Source organism: Pezoporus occidentalis, unplaced genomic scaffold (assembly GCF_034315485.1).
Source record: "Pezoporus occidentalis ecotype Australia unplaced genomic scaffold, CSIRO_AGI_Poc_V1 ctg117, whole genome shotgun sequence".
Lineage (NCBI taxonomy): Eukaryota > Metazoa > Chordata > Aves > Psittaciformes > Psittacidae > Pezoporus > Pezoporus occidentalis.
This window is the reverse complement of record NW_026912961.1, coordinates 5881636-5897745: the sequence shown is the minus strand read 5'-3', so window position 1 is coordinate 5897745 and position 16110 is coordinate 5881636. Positions and strand designations below refer to the sequence as shown.

The window sequence follows — 16110 nt, the reverse complement described above, 5'->3', positions numbered from 1 at the left end:
GCGTGCGTATTCTCCCCGCCCCCCGCGGCTCGTCACCGGCCCTGGGCGGCAGTGCGCATGCCCCGCCGGCCGGTGGAGGCTAGGGGGCCCGGGAGGCGGGGCCGGCGGGCAGATAAGGTTCCCTCCAGCTCCTCCTACCCCAGTGTCCCGCCTCCGTCCCGCGCCTTCTCGCCGACCGCCCTCGGCGTGCGGCGCGTCTCACCTCGCGCCGTCGCCGCTGCCGACGCGGCCGCCGCTGCTGCTTCGGGAACAAAGGAGGGAAGTGGCGGCGGCGGCGGTGCCGCCAGCTCCGCGACCCGCTGCCCTGCTGCCCGCCGCCGGGAGACGCCCGCTTCGCCTTTTCCGATACCCGCAGCGGGGTTTCTGGCCCCCCGCCGGGAATAGGTGAGCTGGGGGTGGGTGGCTGGGCTGGGATGCCCAGGGCTCTCACGGCAGCGAGGGGTACACGGGCCTCCCCTCGGGCGGCTCCGCCGCCTCTGAGTCTCCTGGCGGCCTTGTCTCGCTCGGCCCCCTTTGCGGGGAGGACTCGGAATGGTGCGGGCAGCGCCGGCGGCGAGGCAGTAACGTTTCCGTGGCCGGCGACGGCGTGGTCGTGGGGGCCGGCAGCGGCGCGGGGCCCGGTGCCGTAGGGGCCGGGCGTGACTCAGGGGTTTACGAAGAGCGGCCCGGCCCCGTCACCCCGGCTGGGCACCCTCACCCGCCGTGGCTGCTTCTCTGTCCAGCATCCTTCGAGTCTTTTGTGTTCCGGTGTCCTCAGCGGAGGAGGCGGGGGAGTTGGGTGGCAATTAAGACGTACCGCGCTGCGGGCGCTTGGCAGCGGCTCCGCTTTTGTCTGACTCGCCCAGCCGGGCTTCACTCTCCTCGGGAAGCGCCCGGTGTTGTGGTCTGCCTGCACTGTATAGACTCCTCCATCACGCTTCCCCGGAGCGCGGCCGGCTACGGCGAGCGCCCCGAGCAGCCTCGGTGGCACACACATGCCGCCTTTTGTTTTGTTTCTGTTTCTTTTGTTTAATCGTGGCCCCTCTTCGAGAGAACGATGTGGAGGGAAATAAGTATGTAGGTCAGCAAGCCCCTCGGTGCCGCGGCTCCCGGGTTTTGTGGTTGCTTTTGATGCACGAAGTCGAGGTCTCGCACTGAAAGGCGGGACCGCCTGTTGGGAGAGGGCCGGGGTCTTTTCCCGCCGCCGCCAGGGCGGCCCACCCTCGCCTCGGGAAGCGAGGTTTTACACAAAACCCGCTGCCCTCGGAGTTTAGCTGGTAACGGTGAGGACGAGTGCCGCGAGTCGCTGTTGGAGCGAACCCCTCGAGCAGGGGACTGCCATACTGGGAGGGAGTGGGAGCGGCCCTGAGGCGAGAACTTGCTAGTGGAACGAGACCTTTCCCATGTTACTGTCGTTGCGTCCTCCCTTTGGGAGGAGTGGCCGGGTTCAACCGCCCGGCCCCGGCTGTGGCCACCCGCAGGGCCCTGGTGGCGGCCCCCGACTGCCCTCCGCGCGGGGTTGAGGTGTGTGGTGGAGGTGACGGGAGGGTGATGCTGCGTTTTCTGGGTTGGCTTTCAGCACCCGTTCTGTCCGCTGCCCCGGGAGGGAAGGGCAGTAACGGGATTCCGCCGCCTCCCGCCGGGGCTATAAATAGGAGCTGATTTCAGCGGGGCGGCGGGGCCCCGCTCCCTGGCACGTCACGCCTGACAGACGGAAGCGCCGGCGCTCCCCCATGTGACGCGGGGAGGCCGGTACCGGAGGGCTGAGGCTTGGGGTCGGGCGGGGTGAGCGCGCGGCAGCTGGAGAGGTGGCGGCGGCGGGCGCCTCGTCAGCAGCAGCGCGGGTGACAGCCGGTCGTCTTGGGGCGGCGGGAGCTGCGGCTCGGTCAGGGGCGTGCGCCTCAAGCAGGAGAAGTGTGTGCTGCTGGCAGGGGAGTTGCGGAGACTCCGGCTTGTAGCAGGTTAACACCAGCGTTAGCACTTAGAGCTAGATTTAGGTGGTGGTGAAACGTGCTCGCAGCACGCTTCTTTGAGGGCGAAGCAAATCAGCTGAGGGTGGCGGTGGGAGTGTGTTTGATAGCTGTTCCAGTTTACCTGCTTGATAAAAGGGCCGAAGGACAGTCGTTACTTACATTGATATGGGTCTAGAATGTAGATGACAAGATTTTTACGTTTCTCTAGGTGGGCTGTGGTTTCTTTTGACTCCTTTGGCTGGTGTGTTCATGGCCGTAAAACTGTTTAAAAATAAGTGTGAAGCTGTTTTGTAGTCCTGAAAGGAAACTGTACCTGGAAGGTGTTACAAAGGCATTAATAATGTAGTATAAATAACGTATTTATACTACTACTATTTATACTTGAAAAATGAGGTCCTGTGACCACCAGCAGGCAAGCTGATGAATTTTGCTTATTTTACTTTCTCCTGCTCTTGTTTTACTTTGATCACAGAAATTTAGTTTAGACAAAGGCAGCTGCTGGTTGCAGTTATCATACTGCTGGAATACTACTTGTAGTGTGGGACTTCTTAATTAAAAAGTATTTCTCTGTAAGTTGTAGTGAATTAGCTTTTGGCATTTTTGATTTCTCACAAGAATCAACAGACAGATATTTCTTACTGTAACTCTTCCTGGAATAAGAAGACAGCAATCTAGAGGTTATACTAAAATGTCTTCAGGTGTCATATACAGTGCTTCTACTAAATTTAAATTTTGGGAGGGCAGGGCAATATTCTTACATGTCCTCAGTTTGTAGTAATTGCTTGATTACTCTGTTCCAGTTTTACTGCCCTTGGGAATCAAAGATTTGGTTGCTGTTAATTTTTTTCTGCTAACCTTGCTTTGCAGAGTTTAACTGGCAATGAAGGTTAAGTATTTTTATTCGTAACCTAAGCAGTTCATGGCAGAGTTAGCATCTGTGAGTCTTTGGGAGTTCACCAAGTCTTACTTTATTAGCACAAAGGATTTAATTGCCAGGTGTTCATTTGTTTATGTGTAGGCTGTGGAATAGAACATATTCAACAGTTTAAAGTTGTTATCTTTATTTCTCTTGGAAGAGTAAGAGTTTAGACCCAGTCTAAACTTATTTCAGAAATGGTCTTTAGATTCTTGGTTGAAATGCCTGTTGTACACATGTTGTTGCCAGTTAGTACTCAGTATCAGATTTTAGGTGCAATTTAAGCAGTGCACATGAGCCTTGTTTTGGAAACTCCTCCTAAAGATAGGGATACAGACTGCTGTATTGGCTGCTGCCAATACTTCAGGGATTTTTATTGTTCTGTTTGACAAATGTATTGTGAAAATAGGAATTAATAATACTGGAATTAGCATCAAAATAATTTAAAACATTACTGAAAAAGTGGGGCTTTTCTGCTGGAATTTGGGATAAAAATAAACTATGTTATTTGCCAGAATTGTTTAGTAGATATGAACTTGGTTCTGCTTATTAAGCATGTCCCTCTTAGTACTAAGAGGCTGGTAATAAAGGGCTTTTTGTCTGTCAAATGCTGTTGTGCAGCTTGGTGCCTAACAAGTACATTATTTCTCAGTATTAGTATGCTGACACTTTTTCTTCCCTTAGAAAGTTTCTTAACGATGTTACTTGGCAATACAGTTGCAGTATTGAATGGTATATTAACATTCATATAACCCTCTTTAAGAATGCTGATATCATTTTGGTGGGGCAGGGTGAGCAGACATGCTTTAATTCTATAACCCTATAATTGATTTTGGTGACATGCCAGCCTCTAATGCAGCTCTGGTTTTATTTACAGCATCAAGATGACTCAGGAGACAAACCAGACCCCAGGGCCCATGCTGTGTAGTACAGGATGTGGATTTTATGGAAATCCTAGGACAAATGGAATGTGTTCTGTTTGCTACAAAGAGCATCTTCAGAGACAGCAGAATAGTGGTAGAATCAGCCCAATGGGTAAGGGTGTGTGTTTTGTGGTGGGGGTGTTTTGGTTTGGTTGGGGGGTGGGGGGGGATGGTGTTTGTTTTGGGTTCATTTCTTTTAATTTTATTTTTCGTTTTAAAATAAAACATACAGAAGATGGCAAGGAATCCCAGAACATTTTTCAGGAGAACTTATGAAACCTGTGTACTAAAACAACGAATATCAAAGAGAATACTACTTTAAATCATGCTAAAAATAAAAATATATTTCTGTGTAATGTGTTCTGGTCTGCTTGGCATTCAGCTGTAATTTGCTTTCCCACTTAAGCCTCCTCTTACACAGTCTTTGTATTTTGGTTGTTAACAGTGTAGCCTGTCTTAAAGTACGAGTAATATGCAGTAGCAGTGAAGATTGTATCCAGACAGTTCATAGCTGTTTATGAAACTGGTTGCCTAACATGCTTTACAATCTGTTTATAACTAACTTACCAAATTCTTATATAGGAACAGCCAATGGTTCCAACAGTCCTACCTCAGACTCTCCAGACTCTCCATCTGTACAGAGTGCAGACACTAGCTTAAACAACTGTGAAGGTGCTGCTGGCAGCACGTCTGAAAAATCAAGGTAAGATGAAAATACCATTTTGAGGTTTGAATGAGGTGTGAGTGCGCTGCAAGTTGAAGGCCTGTGGCAATCCTGCCCTCTTGCAGTGATCTGGGGAGGAAAAAGGGACAGTCTACCTTCCAGTGTTCCAGGAATCTGTGTAAATAAGAGCTGATTAAAATATTTGGGGTTGGACTGCTACATTTAAAAGGATGGTTTTGATTTACCTGGGGGAGTAATTGCTGCAGGTTTGCCTGTCTTCTTCTAAACTGAAAGCTAAAACAGAGTAGTAAAAAATGCAGTTTGAAGATAGTAGAGGCAGAGGTCAAACATGTATCAGTAGGAATTGAAGAGGTACTTTATTAATGGGTATGGACAGCTTAAGCTTTTGTTACGAATTCAAAGCTAACAGAAATTGTGTGTTTCACTGCACTTAAACAGAAATGTGCCTGTTGCTGCCTTGCCTGTAACTCAGCAAATGACAGAAATGAGCATTTCAAGAGAGGAAAAAGTAACTCCGAAAACAGAGACTGAGCCAGGTATGTTTGCAGAGTAGCACTGTGTACAACTGGTGACATAGTGGGAGCTGACAAGTTGGTAACATTCTAAGTAGGTATCTCCTGTTGTGGTGGCCGATCTTAAGGAACCGTTAAGATGATGAAAGGTGCATCTTGAGCGCTCCCCTGGCAGAAGCAAGAAGAAGGACTAGTGCCACAATAGGGTTTTGAGATGCATTTTCAATGTTAGTAAAAAAAAAATCAACACCTGTGAGGGTTTTGACTCCCAAACCTTTGTTTTTAAAAAATATAAAAATTTGATTTGGGCAAGGTGTTCAGTTTTGAAGTGTTGAGATTTCTGTGTATTTCCTACGAGTACAATTTCTGCTGACTCATGGCAGTCAAAATTACTTGTTGCATTTGGAGAATAGAGTTACTAATATTCCGTTTTACACAGGAGTGAGGCTGTGGGTGAAAGGAGTATGTAGTTTAAAAATACTAACAAAAACTGTTTAGGGTTCTTGAACTAATTCAGTAATCAGTAAGTATTATCAAAGTATTGTTCTGTGGATGTAGGATACTTGCAGCATTAATTGCTAGGTGTGAATTGTCAATTTAAAAATTTTATTCTTGTACTGGAAGGTTGTAGCTGTAGTAATTACAGTGTCGAGTATTTCTTGGAGGGAGGCAGAAGGGGTTGCTTTCTTACCTGGAACTAGTAAGATCAATTTGTTCAAATGGATATCTTAAACCACTTATTCCATACTGAAACATACCCACACTTTTTTTTTATTTGACAGAGCTGAAACAGTGATGTTTAGTAGGAAGTCTGTTCACTCAAGATGAAGATAAAATTCATTTTTCCAGTTTTTAAGTCAGATAAAAATTGCAGCAGACGCTACTCAGAACTGTATAAGTGATATTTTTACCTTTTTTTTTTACCCAGATATATTTTTGCTGGCAAAGACCGCTCTGACACCTGACAATTTATTGCTCAATACTTGTACAGAGTATTTTACCATTTGCAGTAAGTCATGCTAAGTCAAGATTCTGTGACATGAGCTAAAGTAGTTATACAATATGGGGTTTTCATTATGTATAGACTGAGAGGAGATTTTTGCAAGTATTACCAGCACGACATTAACTGGTGTCATCTGAAGAGGCTTTCGTGTGTAACTGAGAAACAGACTTTGCTACAAAATTCATAAGCACATTTTGCCCTGCTACAAATTCCTCCATGAAATGCAGCAAGCAGGAAAAAGGAATACATAAAATGGTAGCGGCAAACTAATAGGTGACGTTACTGTTATTAGAACTGCCAGCAAGAATCTGTCATTTTTCCAAGTGTAAAGGACAATCTTCAGCTATTATTCATCTGTTACCCATTTTATGGTACTGTGGGTCAACAGTATGGTAGGTACTGTCACAAAGGACTCTATTAGATTAGGGGAAAAAATCCAAAAGCAGTACAAGACACTTGCTGATGGTATTGTTGCAAACAGTACTACGAGGTGAAAGCTGTGTGTAAAGATCACTGGAAAAACTACCAGAGAATGTACACGAGTCTGGAAAAAAAAACTGCCTTCCTGAGTATATACCTGTAAATTCATGAGATGGCCTCAGCTGCCATAAAACTCCAGTTCCTTTTTGAGTGTTATGGTTTGGCGTAGGTTGCAGATGGCATAAAATAGAGTCTTTATGTACTATTCTTAGCGTTTGTTGGACATCTAAAATATGCAAAGTCTTGGCTGTATTCAGTGTTACATTGATCTCTGACTTGCAGGCAATAGATGCTTGCCTAGACTTATTGTAAAGATCCCTGTTGTGTCTGGACTAGTTGTGGTTTAATTCTCTTGGTTTTTCAAGCAGCATCCAATGTGTGTTGGTCTCTCCTCTCAAGGAGAAACTCAAACAATGGTAAATAAGTCACATTGCCTCATACTAACAAATAAAACTTCGTGAGGTACACCTAAGATTCTCTTAAGATAATGCTACAGTCATGGAGCTGCTAATGAAACCAGTCTAGTTGTAAGCAGTGTCTGACTCTGGCAACTGAATTTCATAACCATCTGTCAGATAATAACAGATCATGAACAGACAATGTAGCCTTTAAGCAAAGTAGCTTGTTCTCCTTATACTTCAACAGTATGAAGTCACAGTCTTTTCTGACAGATTTTCATTAGCAAGTGACATTTTGGCTATTTTCCTTACAGGTAGGAAGTATTAAAAAAAAATTTTGGTCAACTGATTTATTTATTTAGTATTTTTTAGCAGGCTTTAGAATAAAGTTATACTAACCTGCTGTTGGAACTGACTTGAGAAGGTGAAGTTGAGAACAATGAAACAATGAAGCTTAACAAGCTTACTTTTCTTGGTGGTTTTTTTTTTTTTTGTGTGTGTGTGTGTTTTTCTTTCTTTTCAAACAGGTTGAGGTTGCCACCTGGATTCACATTCAAAATAAATCTCATGTTAAGGCAATTGTATCTTGACATTTGAAAGAGAAAGGCAGGATGGATGTAAATGACCTAGTTGGTTGTAATTCACATGTGTAATGTGCTATATTTTGACTTCATAGTTAAATAGTGTAGTTTTGTGTTTAAATGATTCAAAAGTTAGAGATACCTAAAGGTTTTTATGTCCAAACTCAAATTCCTAAGCAGGAAATATTTGCAAAATACTTTTTATAGCGTTTTGGTAAGCTTTTACACTTCTTAAGGATTGAATTTTAATACACACTTCCCTGAAGTCAGACTACACCTAAAGCATTATAGAAATATAGTTCATAGCTGGTGTTTTTTTTTTTTTCCCTCTGAGTTACTGGAATTAAATGTAAAACCTAATGAACTACTCATGCTACACTGTCGGAGCAATGTATACCAAGTTGTCGAGGCATTGTGGAGCCCTTCCTTAAAGAAACATGGGGTTTGGTGTTTTGGTTTGTTTTTTTTTAGCAGGTATTCAAGTGGAAATAAAAGTTTGTACAAGAAAGAGAATTAAGTTACCTAGAAACCACTAAAAATAAACTGTTTGAAAACCTGTATGTTTAAACAATTATATTGTTCCCAGTTACAGTGTATTTTTAGCGTTTTCTTATACTTTTGTAGACCATTACCTTCTTGAATGATGAGCCAGGTCTGTGTTTCAAGATGTAGTTAGTATTGGCATGTGTACCAGAGGCTTGGGGCTTTTGTTTTGGTTATTGTTTGGTGTTTTGTTGTTTTTAAACTAAGTAATAGCTCTGGTTTAGGGAGCAGTAGGATTAGGTATCATATTGTGAAGCCATAAGTATGCTTTCAAGGCTTTGCCTCGCCAGTATGTTATGTGAAAGTCATGCAGTTTAAGCTGTTGGGATCTTATTTGGGTTCATTTTTGTTTATGAGAGAAGGTTTTAAAAACTTACCAGCATTACTCTGGTAGCCTTTTCTGGTCACTTCTGATATGGGGAGGGTTAAAAAGTGCCATTTCTTTACTTTCATCATGTTTTGTTCAACTGAAGCATTGGATTCATTCCAGTGTGAAATCTCAGTGGGGAAATTCCTACAGTAGGCATGCTCTTTTGCAGCAGCCATACTGGTTTATATAAGGAAAGCTACTGTAAAATTCTATTCTTAGTAGTTTTTAATTTTGAGTGGCAGCCACACGTAGTCACTGTGGCTTAATAGTTTGGGGTTTGAGAAAAAGTTTGTTCTCCACTTGGTGTAGGACCTTTCTGCATACAGGCTGAGTAGCTGTAATTCTAGTAATGGGAATGAAGTGACCATGGTGATGGAAAGGGGTACATGCCAACAGCAACTGTGTTAAACCTGGTTTAATGGTGACAGGTTTGTTTCATCTGAGCACTGCTACTGAGGAAGCAAGTCTACCAGTTAGCAGTAACCCTTATATTCTAACTTCCAACGTTTTTTCAGTTAATTCATTCCATGTTGATCATAGAGCAATCAGCTAGAGCACTTTGTCTGAATATTAACACTGTATGATTTTTTTAAATTAATATATTGAGGACTGGAATTAACTTGCCCAGTTGGGCTTGGATCTGTGCGAAAATAAGCCTTTTGTGACAAGCAGTTACCAGGATAGTATCTGATGAATTTAAAGTGGCTCCTGATGTCATCACAAATGTACAGTTCACATTATTTTTCATCTGAGCCACAAGTTGATGAAGATGGATTTTGTCCTGAAGTTTAAGTAAGGGCAGGGTAGGCAGCTTTGCCTGTGCCCTAGACATTACTCAGAAGCACATTTCTGAAGGTTTAACATAGTAAAAATGCATACTCAGACTTGAGTCTGGGGTGAAATAATAGGAGAATCCTTTGGTCATGGAGAGCAACAAATTGAACCTTTTAATTGGTATTTAAGGGACTATATCCCATCTTGCCTTGGTACTTTTTAGTACCCATTATTGCATGTTGTGCACTGCTTTTCCTTCTTGGAACATGTGGTGGTGGGAGGCGGATCCTGCTCAGCAGCCCTTGCAGGAAACGTGCCACCAGTTTCTTAGGGTCACTGTCTAGTTCCTGGGCTGCCGGTTGCCACGGTTTCTTCATGGTAAGGGGGAAGTATACTTGGAAGTAGTTGATTAACATTTTCCCTTAGGTGAATTTATTCTCAGTGTCTGTTTTATGGTAGAACGATCTACTAGGCTGTTTGCCTTGGTGATTCCTGTGAAGTTGCTGTTTGCACTTCTGCTTCCTTGTTGCTGTGTTACGCAGTGGTAACAGTTGCTCCTCTTCCAGTTTTCTTTTAGTCCACCTTGTGCGTGGCTTTATTTAGGTCTCGGTTGATTTGCCCCTTCTGCCTTTTTCTTTGCATGTCATTGAAACAGCATGGGCTCATATCGGTAGGTTGGTTCTGGAGATGTTTGGTTATTTACTTTCTTTTTTTTTTTTTTAAGGCCATAGCTGATGGCAGGCAGGTTGCATGGTGTCCAACAGGTTTACACTGATAGTGATACTGCTGGGTTTCAGCCTGATTTTCGGTCACACTCTCAATCAGATTGAAATACCAAGCTCTGCTTTCTGTCAGATTTAAAAACGTGTTCAGAGAAATGTAACTATTCATCTGGAGAATGTTAATCATCAGGACAAAGGTGTTTTTTCTCAAAAAATAAGAAAAAAAAGCACAAGAAAAACCCCACAAAAGCAGAAGAAGAAACTACTCCAAAAAGTGCCAGTGGTATTAGTGACTGTAGTGTAGTAGTTTATTTATCCCTCAGACTTGGCAAACCAGCAATGACTCTGAATTTCACAAACTTTAGAAAAACATCTATGCAAGGTGACAAAAAATAAAGGTAGTAAACAGTCTTGTTCATTAGGGCTCTACAACTAAAGTATAAGAATACATTAGCAACAATTGTTACATTGCATGAAAGTTTTTGGCAATGAGCAGTGAAGGTTCCTTGTTACTTCTGAGAGCTTGCCACTTTTAAATCTTGTTTAAACTATGAAGTCTTAACAGGGAGCTTGTATAGTGAATTGTGGGCTTTCTAGGTATTTGCGATAATAGTTGGCTTTTAGAAAACCTGTGAATGTGGTAATTCAAATGCAGTTTTAAAAAGCAAGTTATGAGGAGTAAAGATATAAAAAAGGCAACATAACTGTTTCTTCATGTTTGGAAAAAAACTGTTTTTCACAAATACACCATTTGTTGATCCAAAAGAATCTCAGCTAACAAATCTATGTGTGAGTAAAGTTGATTACAAAAAAAGTCCCTAAAGGTTATATACGCTATTTATTCTGGAACGTGTTTTACAATTTGTTCTGGTTTAGAACAACAGATGTTATTAAAGAGATGGGAATGTTCAGGAAAACCATACAAGGATTGTACAAATGCACCTCTCAGCTTTCCTCTGTTCCAGGTTGGATATAGAAAAGATATTTAAAAAAAAAGTGTGCTTAATTGGAAAAAAAACTTTTGTTTGTTTCATTTTTTCAAAATGAACAGGTTCACAAAAGTTCACAAAAGGACAAATTTTTAACCTTCAGGGACTTAAATAAACATGACTCAAGTTTGTCCGAAGGTGTTCATTACAAAGGCAATTGAAAAATGACTTAATTTTGAACAGTAGCATAGTTGAACACTAACTCTGTATACAGTGCAAAAATACAGATGTTCAGTGTAAATTGCCAGTTCTTTAAATTACTGAAAGTCAAAAATGTGAGGGCTTTTTTGAACTGTGTGGTTTGTAGCTGCGTCTGTCACAAAATCAATGGCTTGTTAGCTGCTGTCTTGGTGAATTGTTTCGGGCATCTGACTTCTCAAGTGTAATGGCAGAGTAACCTAGTACTACTATAGTAACACATTACTGAATTCCATTTTTTTTTTTCTAAAATATGTTCCCATTAGTTATATTCTCTACAGCTGTCCCTTCTATTCAACAGCTTTAGTTGGGACAGTATTATTGTTTTAGATTGAATGTTAATTAAACGTATGATTTTTTTTTTTAAATATTAAATGTGTGTGTGGAACTTCTGGCCTTAAAAACCTGTACAGGTGTACTAAAGAAGGGCCTTACATTTTCTAGCGGGTGGAACTGTGGGGAAAGTGAGATTGTCATGTGTAGAGCCAAAAGGAAAGAACAGAGTACCTAAAAATCCGTATTCCTGATTTACATTTTTGTAGACTGTCTGTGTCGTATTTTAGACAACAAACAGCAGGGTCTTAGTAGGGGGAATCAATCCTTAAGAAATAATACATGCATGCTACTGAATAGCTACTGAAGTTAAGAAAAAGACATTTAACCTTTATTTTGTTTGCTTGCTTTAACAGTTGTTACTCAACCAAGCCCATCAGTTTCTCAGCCTAGTACTTCACAGCATGAAGAGAGGGCTTCTGAACTGCCCAAACCAAAGAAGAACAGATGTTTCATGTGCAGAAAGAAGGTTGGCCTTACAGGTATGAGAAATATTTCATCAGTTTTGAACAGATCTGTATGTTTAGTTGCCTCTTGTTAGATTGAACTTAATTAAATAGCTGTATTGTTATTGCCCTCCTCATTTTTCTTACTCTGTATGTCAACAGTAGTTGAACACAACCCCTTTGTAGTGACTAAGCTGTTAATTTACAACTTAATTAAGTGTGAAGCTTCCTAGTGATGTTGATTCTTTTTCTGTGTACAGGATTTGACTGCAGATGTGGAAATTTATTTTGTGGACTTCACCGTTATTCTGACAAGCATAACTGCCCATACGATTACAAAGCAGAAGCTGCAGCAAAAATCAGGAAAGAGAATCCAGTTGTGGTGGCTGAAAAAATACAAAGAATATAAATTAACTGCTTGTGAAAAGACTGACTTTCTGTTTTGTTTTCAGTACATCCTAGGAAAACGTGAAAGAACAAGTGCATGGCTGTTTTTCTGTTCTTCAAAGTTTGACTTTTAGTCTTGTCTGTCTTAACAATATTTCAGAATGTTTGGGTGTTTGTTACAGGCAGAATTGGATAGATACAGCCCTTGAAAATACATATGCCCTCCCCAGAATATAACTGGATGATCAGAAACCTGCACAGGAATACACATGCACAGAGGACAGACTCTAGTTCAGCTGTGCCAACAGATGTATGCTATCTGCATATTTGTAGCAGATCTGCCTTTCAAGATGTGTTTGAGGTGTACAATTTTTGGCTGGTGTTATGTACCTGCTTTGGAGAAGGATGTATCAAAATGATTGGCAGTCTACTTCTATAATTTAAAATCTCATCCTGAATTTAGCTTCCACACTCCATTGTTTTCCAGCAGAATGTAAGCTACATATAGGCGCCCACCATTCCAGTAAGATGAGTGTTGGTGTCATATTTAAGAAAGTCATCAGTTGCACTGAAAAAAATGGGAAAAATCAGATAAGTATGAGAAGAAAACTCTTTTGGAAAAGATTACATTAACTTCAGAAATGTGAAAACAAGTTCTCAAAGGAAATGTCCTGCTAGGAACTTACAAACTGGCTTGCAGACAGTCTGCTTTTCTGTGCATAGACAAAAATGTGTGCCACAGTATTGCAAAATTGGTATACAAAAAAAAGGTTACATATGTTTTTAGAAATACCATAGCAGCTCTATCAAGCAATGTGTCTGAAGAGTAAGTTGCTGATGTATTGGAGCAGTTTATTATTCATATACTACTTACATTCTGCGTTTTCAGAGTTTGAAAGAATGTTAGGAGTTAATTTTTTCTAGTTTTAGATGTAGCAGTTGGAACCATTCTGCATGGAAAACCATACCCAACATGACTGCTGTAGACTTAAGTGGTAGCTGGAACCACTCTTGGAGGGCTGCTTTATCACTTTTAATTGTACTTGGGTATAGGACTGTAGTGTTCTTGGGTGTATTGCATGGGCTGCATTACCTACAGCATTGTACAATAACAACTCTAGAAAAGGCAGTATACTTCACTGATGCTTGTCTGGTAATATCACTTCTGTGTTATAATGGAAGGGTTTTTTGTGATGTATGAAACTTGTGATTTTTTTATATAAACAAGTACAGTTTAGACTAGTGTTGTGATAATGCCTGTTCTCATCTGTAAATAGTTACATATGTACACAAGGCCCTATTCCTGAACTTCCGATTTTTATTACAGTGTTCAATCTTAGTTTTTACTTTACTATTAAATTACCAGGTTTTTGCTTCTAACTTTGTTCTTCTGGGTTATTAGATATGCAAACATGTACAGATAGTTCATATTTATGTATTGCACATAATTATGCTACCCAGCATTTATGCTGTATTGTATTATGTAAATAATAAAAATCATGTACAGAAGGAAATAACTTCCTTTTGTGATAGTGCATTGGTTTTAATTATTGCTGTAATCACAAGGTGACCTTGTAGATGTTGAGGTGCAAAGTTAGTACTAGTTGTTACAGATATCTTAATGTTATCTTAATATCCTTATTTGGATATGCCAGTTCCTCTTAAGATAACTTGCATGAGCAGCTGGAACACTGATAAGTACCTGATGGCCTGACAAAAATGCCAGCAACACAACACAGTGCTTAAAGGGGGCAAAGGAGTGGATTGGCAATGAACGTCAAAGGTTTCTTTTGCCTATAAAGCTTATTTTAAATGGATCTGTTGTAGTAGAGCCAGTATACTGACTATGCCATTCTGTCCACAGCTTCACCAGCAGACCTAGTCGGTTACTGTGAGGGTCAGCATCCAACAGATGTTAAACATGTCGCATTTATCCTTGTGGACATTAAATATGCCAGATTTATCAGTGGGAGAGAAGGACAGAGGACACTGTATATGTTGCTTTGGAGGAAGACATCTTGGACTGCTGGATAATGCATAAAAATTGCTTGTATCTGAAATCGATAATGCGCATCCCACCAGTTGGCTGATATTTGCATGATAAATTACTACTGTAGCCACTGTATATGCCTCCAATAAGGGAACATGGGAATGCTTGGAAACTTCATTTTCCAGGGTGAATTTTATGACTTGGTCATGAAACTGCGTTAAAGCACTAAAACGGCAGTTTTTCTGCCTTTTGTATTAAATCAGCTTTTCCATTGCAGCTTAAAATGCCTCACTCCCCCTTTTTTTCCTTTGGAATCTGAAAAGGTTATTTAAGGAGAACGTGTCTGTTTTTTTGATACTGTTGTGGCTGGTGTTTTAGGACAGGTAGTATAGTACTGGTACTTAATCATTATGATGGCCTCAATCTCACTGCTTTTCATCTGAACAAAGGCTGTACTTTAGAAGACGTGTTGAAATAGTTGATCTCATTTTTGGAAAAAAAAATTAAGAAATCTGAAATAATTGTGGGGGAAGGTATGAAATAAAATCCCTCATTGTCCTGTAAAATCATAAACTTTATCATATGTAAATTGCCCATAAATGGCATGTGAGTCTGTAATGAAAAGTAGGTCTGCAAGCTCTCTACTGAGCTTTGTTGTATTAATAATTTATTGTAGTGTCTATAATCATTCAGGATTAATTCTTCTGTGGCTCACTAACCACTTTGAGGAGGGGAAGGCTGTTTAACAGTAGGTAATGACAAAGTGGATACAGGAGGGGGTATTTAATCTTTCAAGCAAACACTATGGTACATCTTCCAAGAAAGAAACATGATCCCGTAACACCGATCCTCGTTCACCGTTTGACTGTTAAGACACAGATGTTTTTAGCTTATACATAAGCACGCTATTCTGGGAAGAGTTCCTCTGTCCCAAACAAGTTTGTCAGATGATGAGGGCTTTATATAGTTAAGGAACAAAATGGAACATACAAACAAATGAGTAAATGAAAGCAGCTAAACTAAACTAAAACCTGTTTAGTAATCTTCACTCTCTGAAATACTTGCCTATTTACTGTTAATGGCCATGCAACACTATGTTCTACAGGCTTCTCCATGATAGACTAGGACTGTGTTTGCTAAATGAATCACCGAGGCTGCAGTGTTCATGAAAAATGTTTAAATCCAAGGAAAGAGTTAGTGTCATTGACTAATTGCATAATAGCCAATTCTAGTTAACTAGACACCTAATGAGACACCTTGGCTGCCTGCTGCCTCACTTGCTACGCTACGTCAAAATGCGGTTGCATCTGAATTGGTCTTATTTTTCTCCCTACCCCTTGCCAGTATGCCTCACTTTTAGGGGAAAAATCAAGTTTGAAAATGGTTTGGTTTGCAGTTTTGTTGGGTTCCTGAGGTGATTTTGATAGGACTGTGAACACTGTTGATGGTAAGTCACTTTCAGCCTGCTCTTCTGGGTTCATGTATTTCCAGGTTCCTCTTATGCCTTCTTCTGGTGGTACAATAATGAAATCAATATAAATGGAGGCAACATGACCTAAAGGATAAAGTGAAGCCATGATTCAGTATGGCTGCTCCCAGAATGAAGCTTTCAGCTTCATTTTCTCACTGCAACTATGGATATCTCAGCCTCTCTCTCCGGTGTCTGAAATGCATCACTAAACATTAGCTGTTCATATTTAGAGATGTATCTTTGGACTTCTTTTTGGTTGATTTCAGGTTCAGATTTCATTGACAGTAATCTTTACATGTAGTATATTTTGTTTTCTGAAAGTATAGTGATGTTTATTCACTTGCTGGTAATACTCTTTTGTAAGAAAGGTGTTAGAAGCAGAAAGTGCTTGTTGAACCGCATGGCAAATACTTGGGTAGAGAAATGCGCCCTATGGC

The 16110-nt window shown here is 41.1% G+C and overlaps 1 protein-coding gene across 1 annotated transcript; it reads left to right on the top strand.

The window, feature by feature from the left end:
- The first annotated feature begins 1773 nt into the window (after window positions 1–1773).
- Window positions 1774–13729, top strand: ZFAND5 (zinc finger AN1-type containing 5). The gene is made up of 6 exons (XM_062641078.1): window positions 1774–1940; window positions 3746–3903; window positions 4374–4494; window positions 4915–5012; window positions 11736–11861; window positions 12086–13729. The coding sequence occupies exons 2-6, from the start codon at window positions 3753–3755 to the stop codon at window positions 12232–12234; spliced, it is 645 nt and encodes a 214-aa protein (XP_062497062.1). The 5' UTR covers window positions 1774–1940; window positions 3746–3752; the 3' UTR covers window positions 12235–13729.
- Window positions 13730–16110: the final 2381 nt, after the last annotated feature.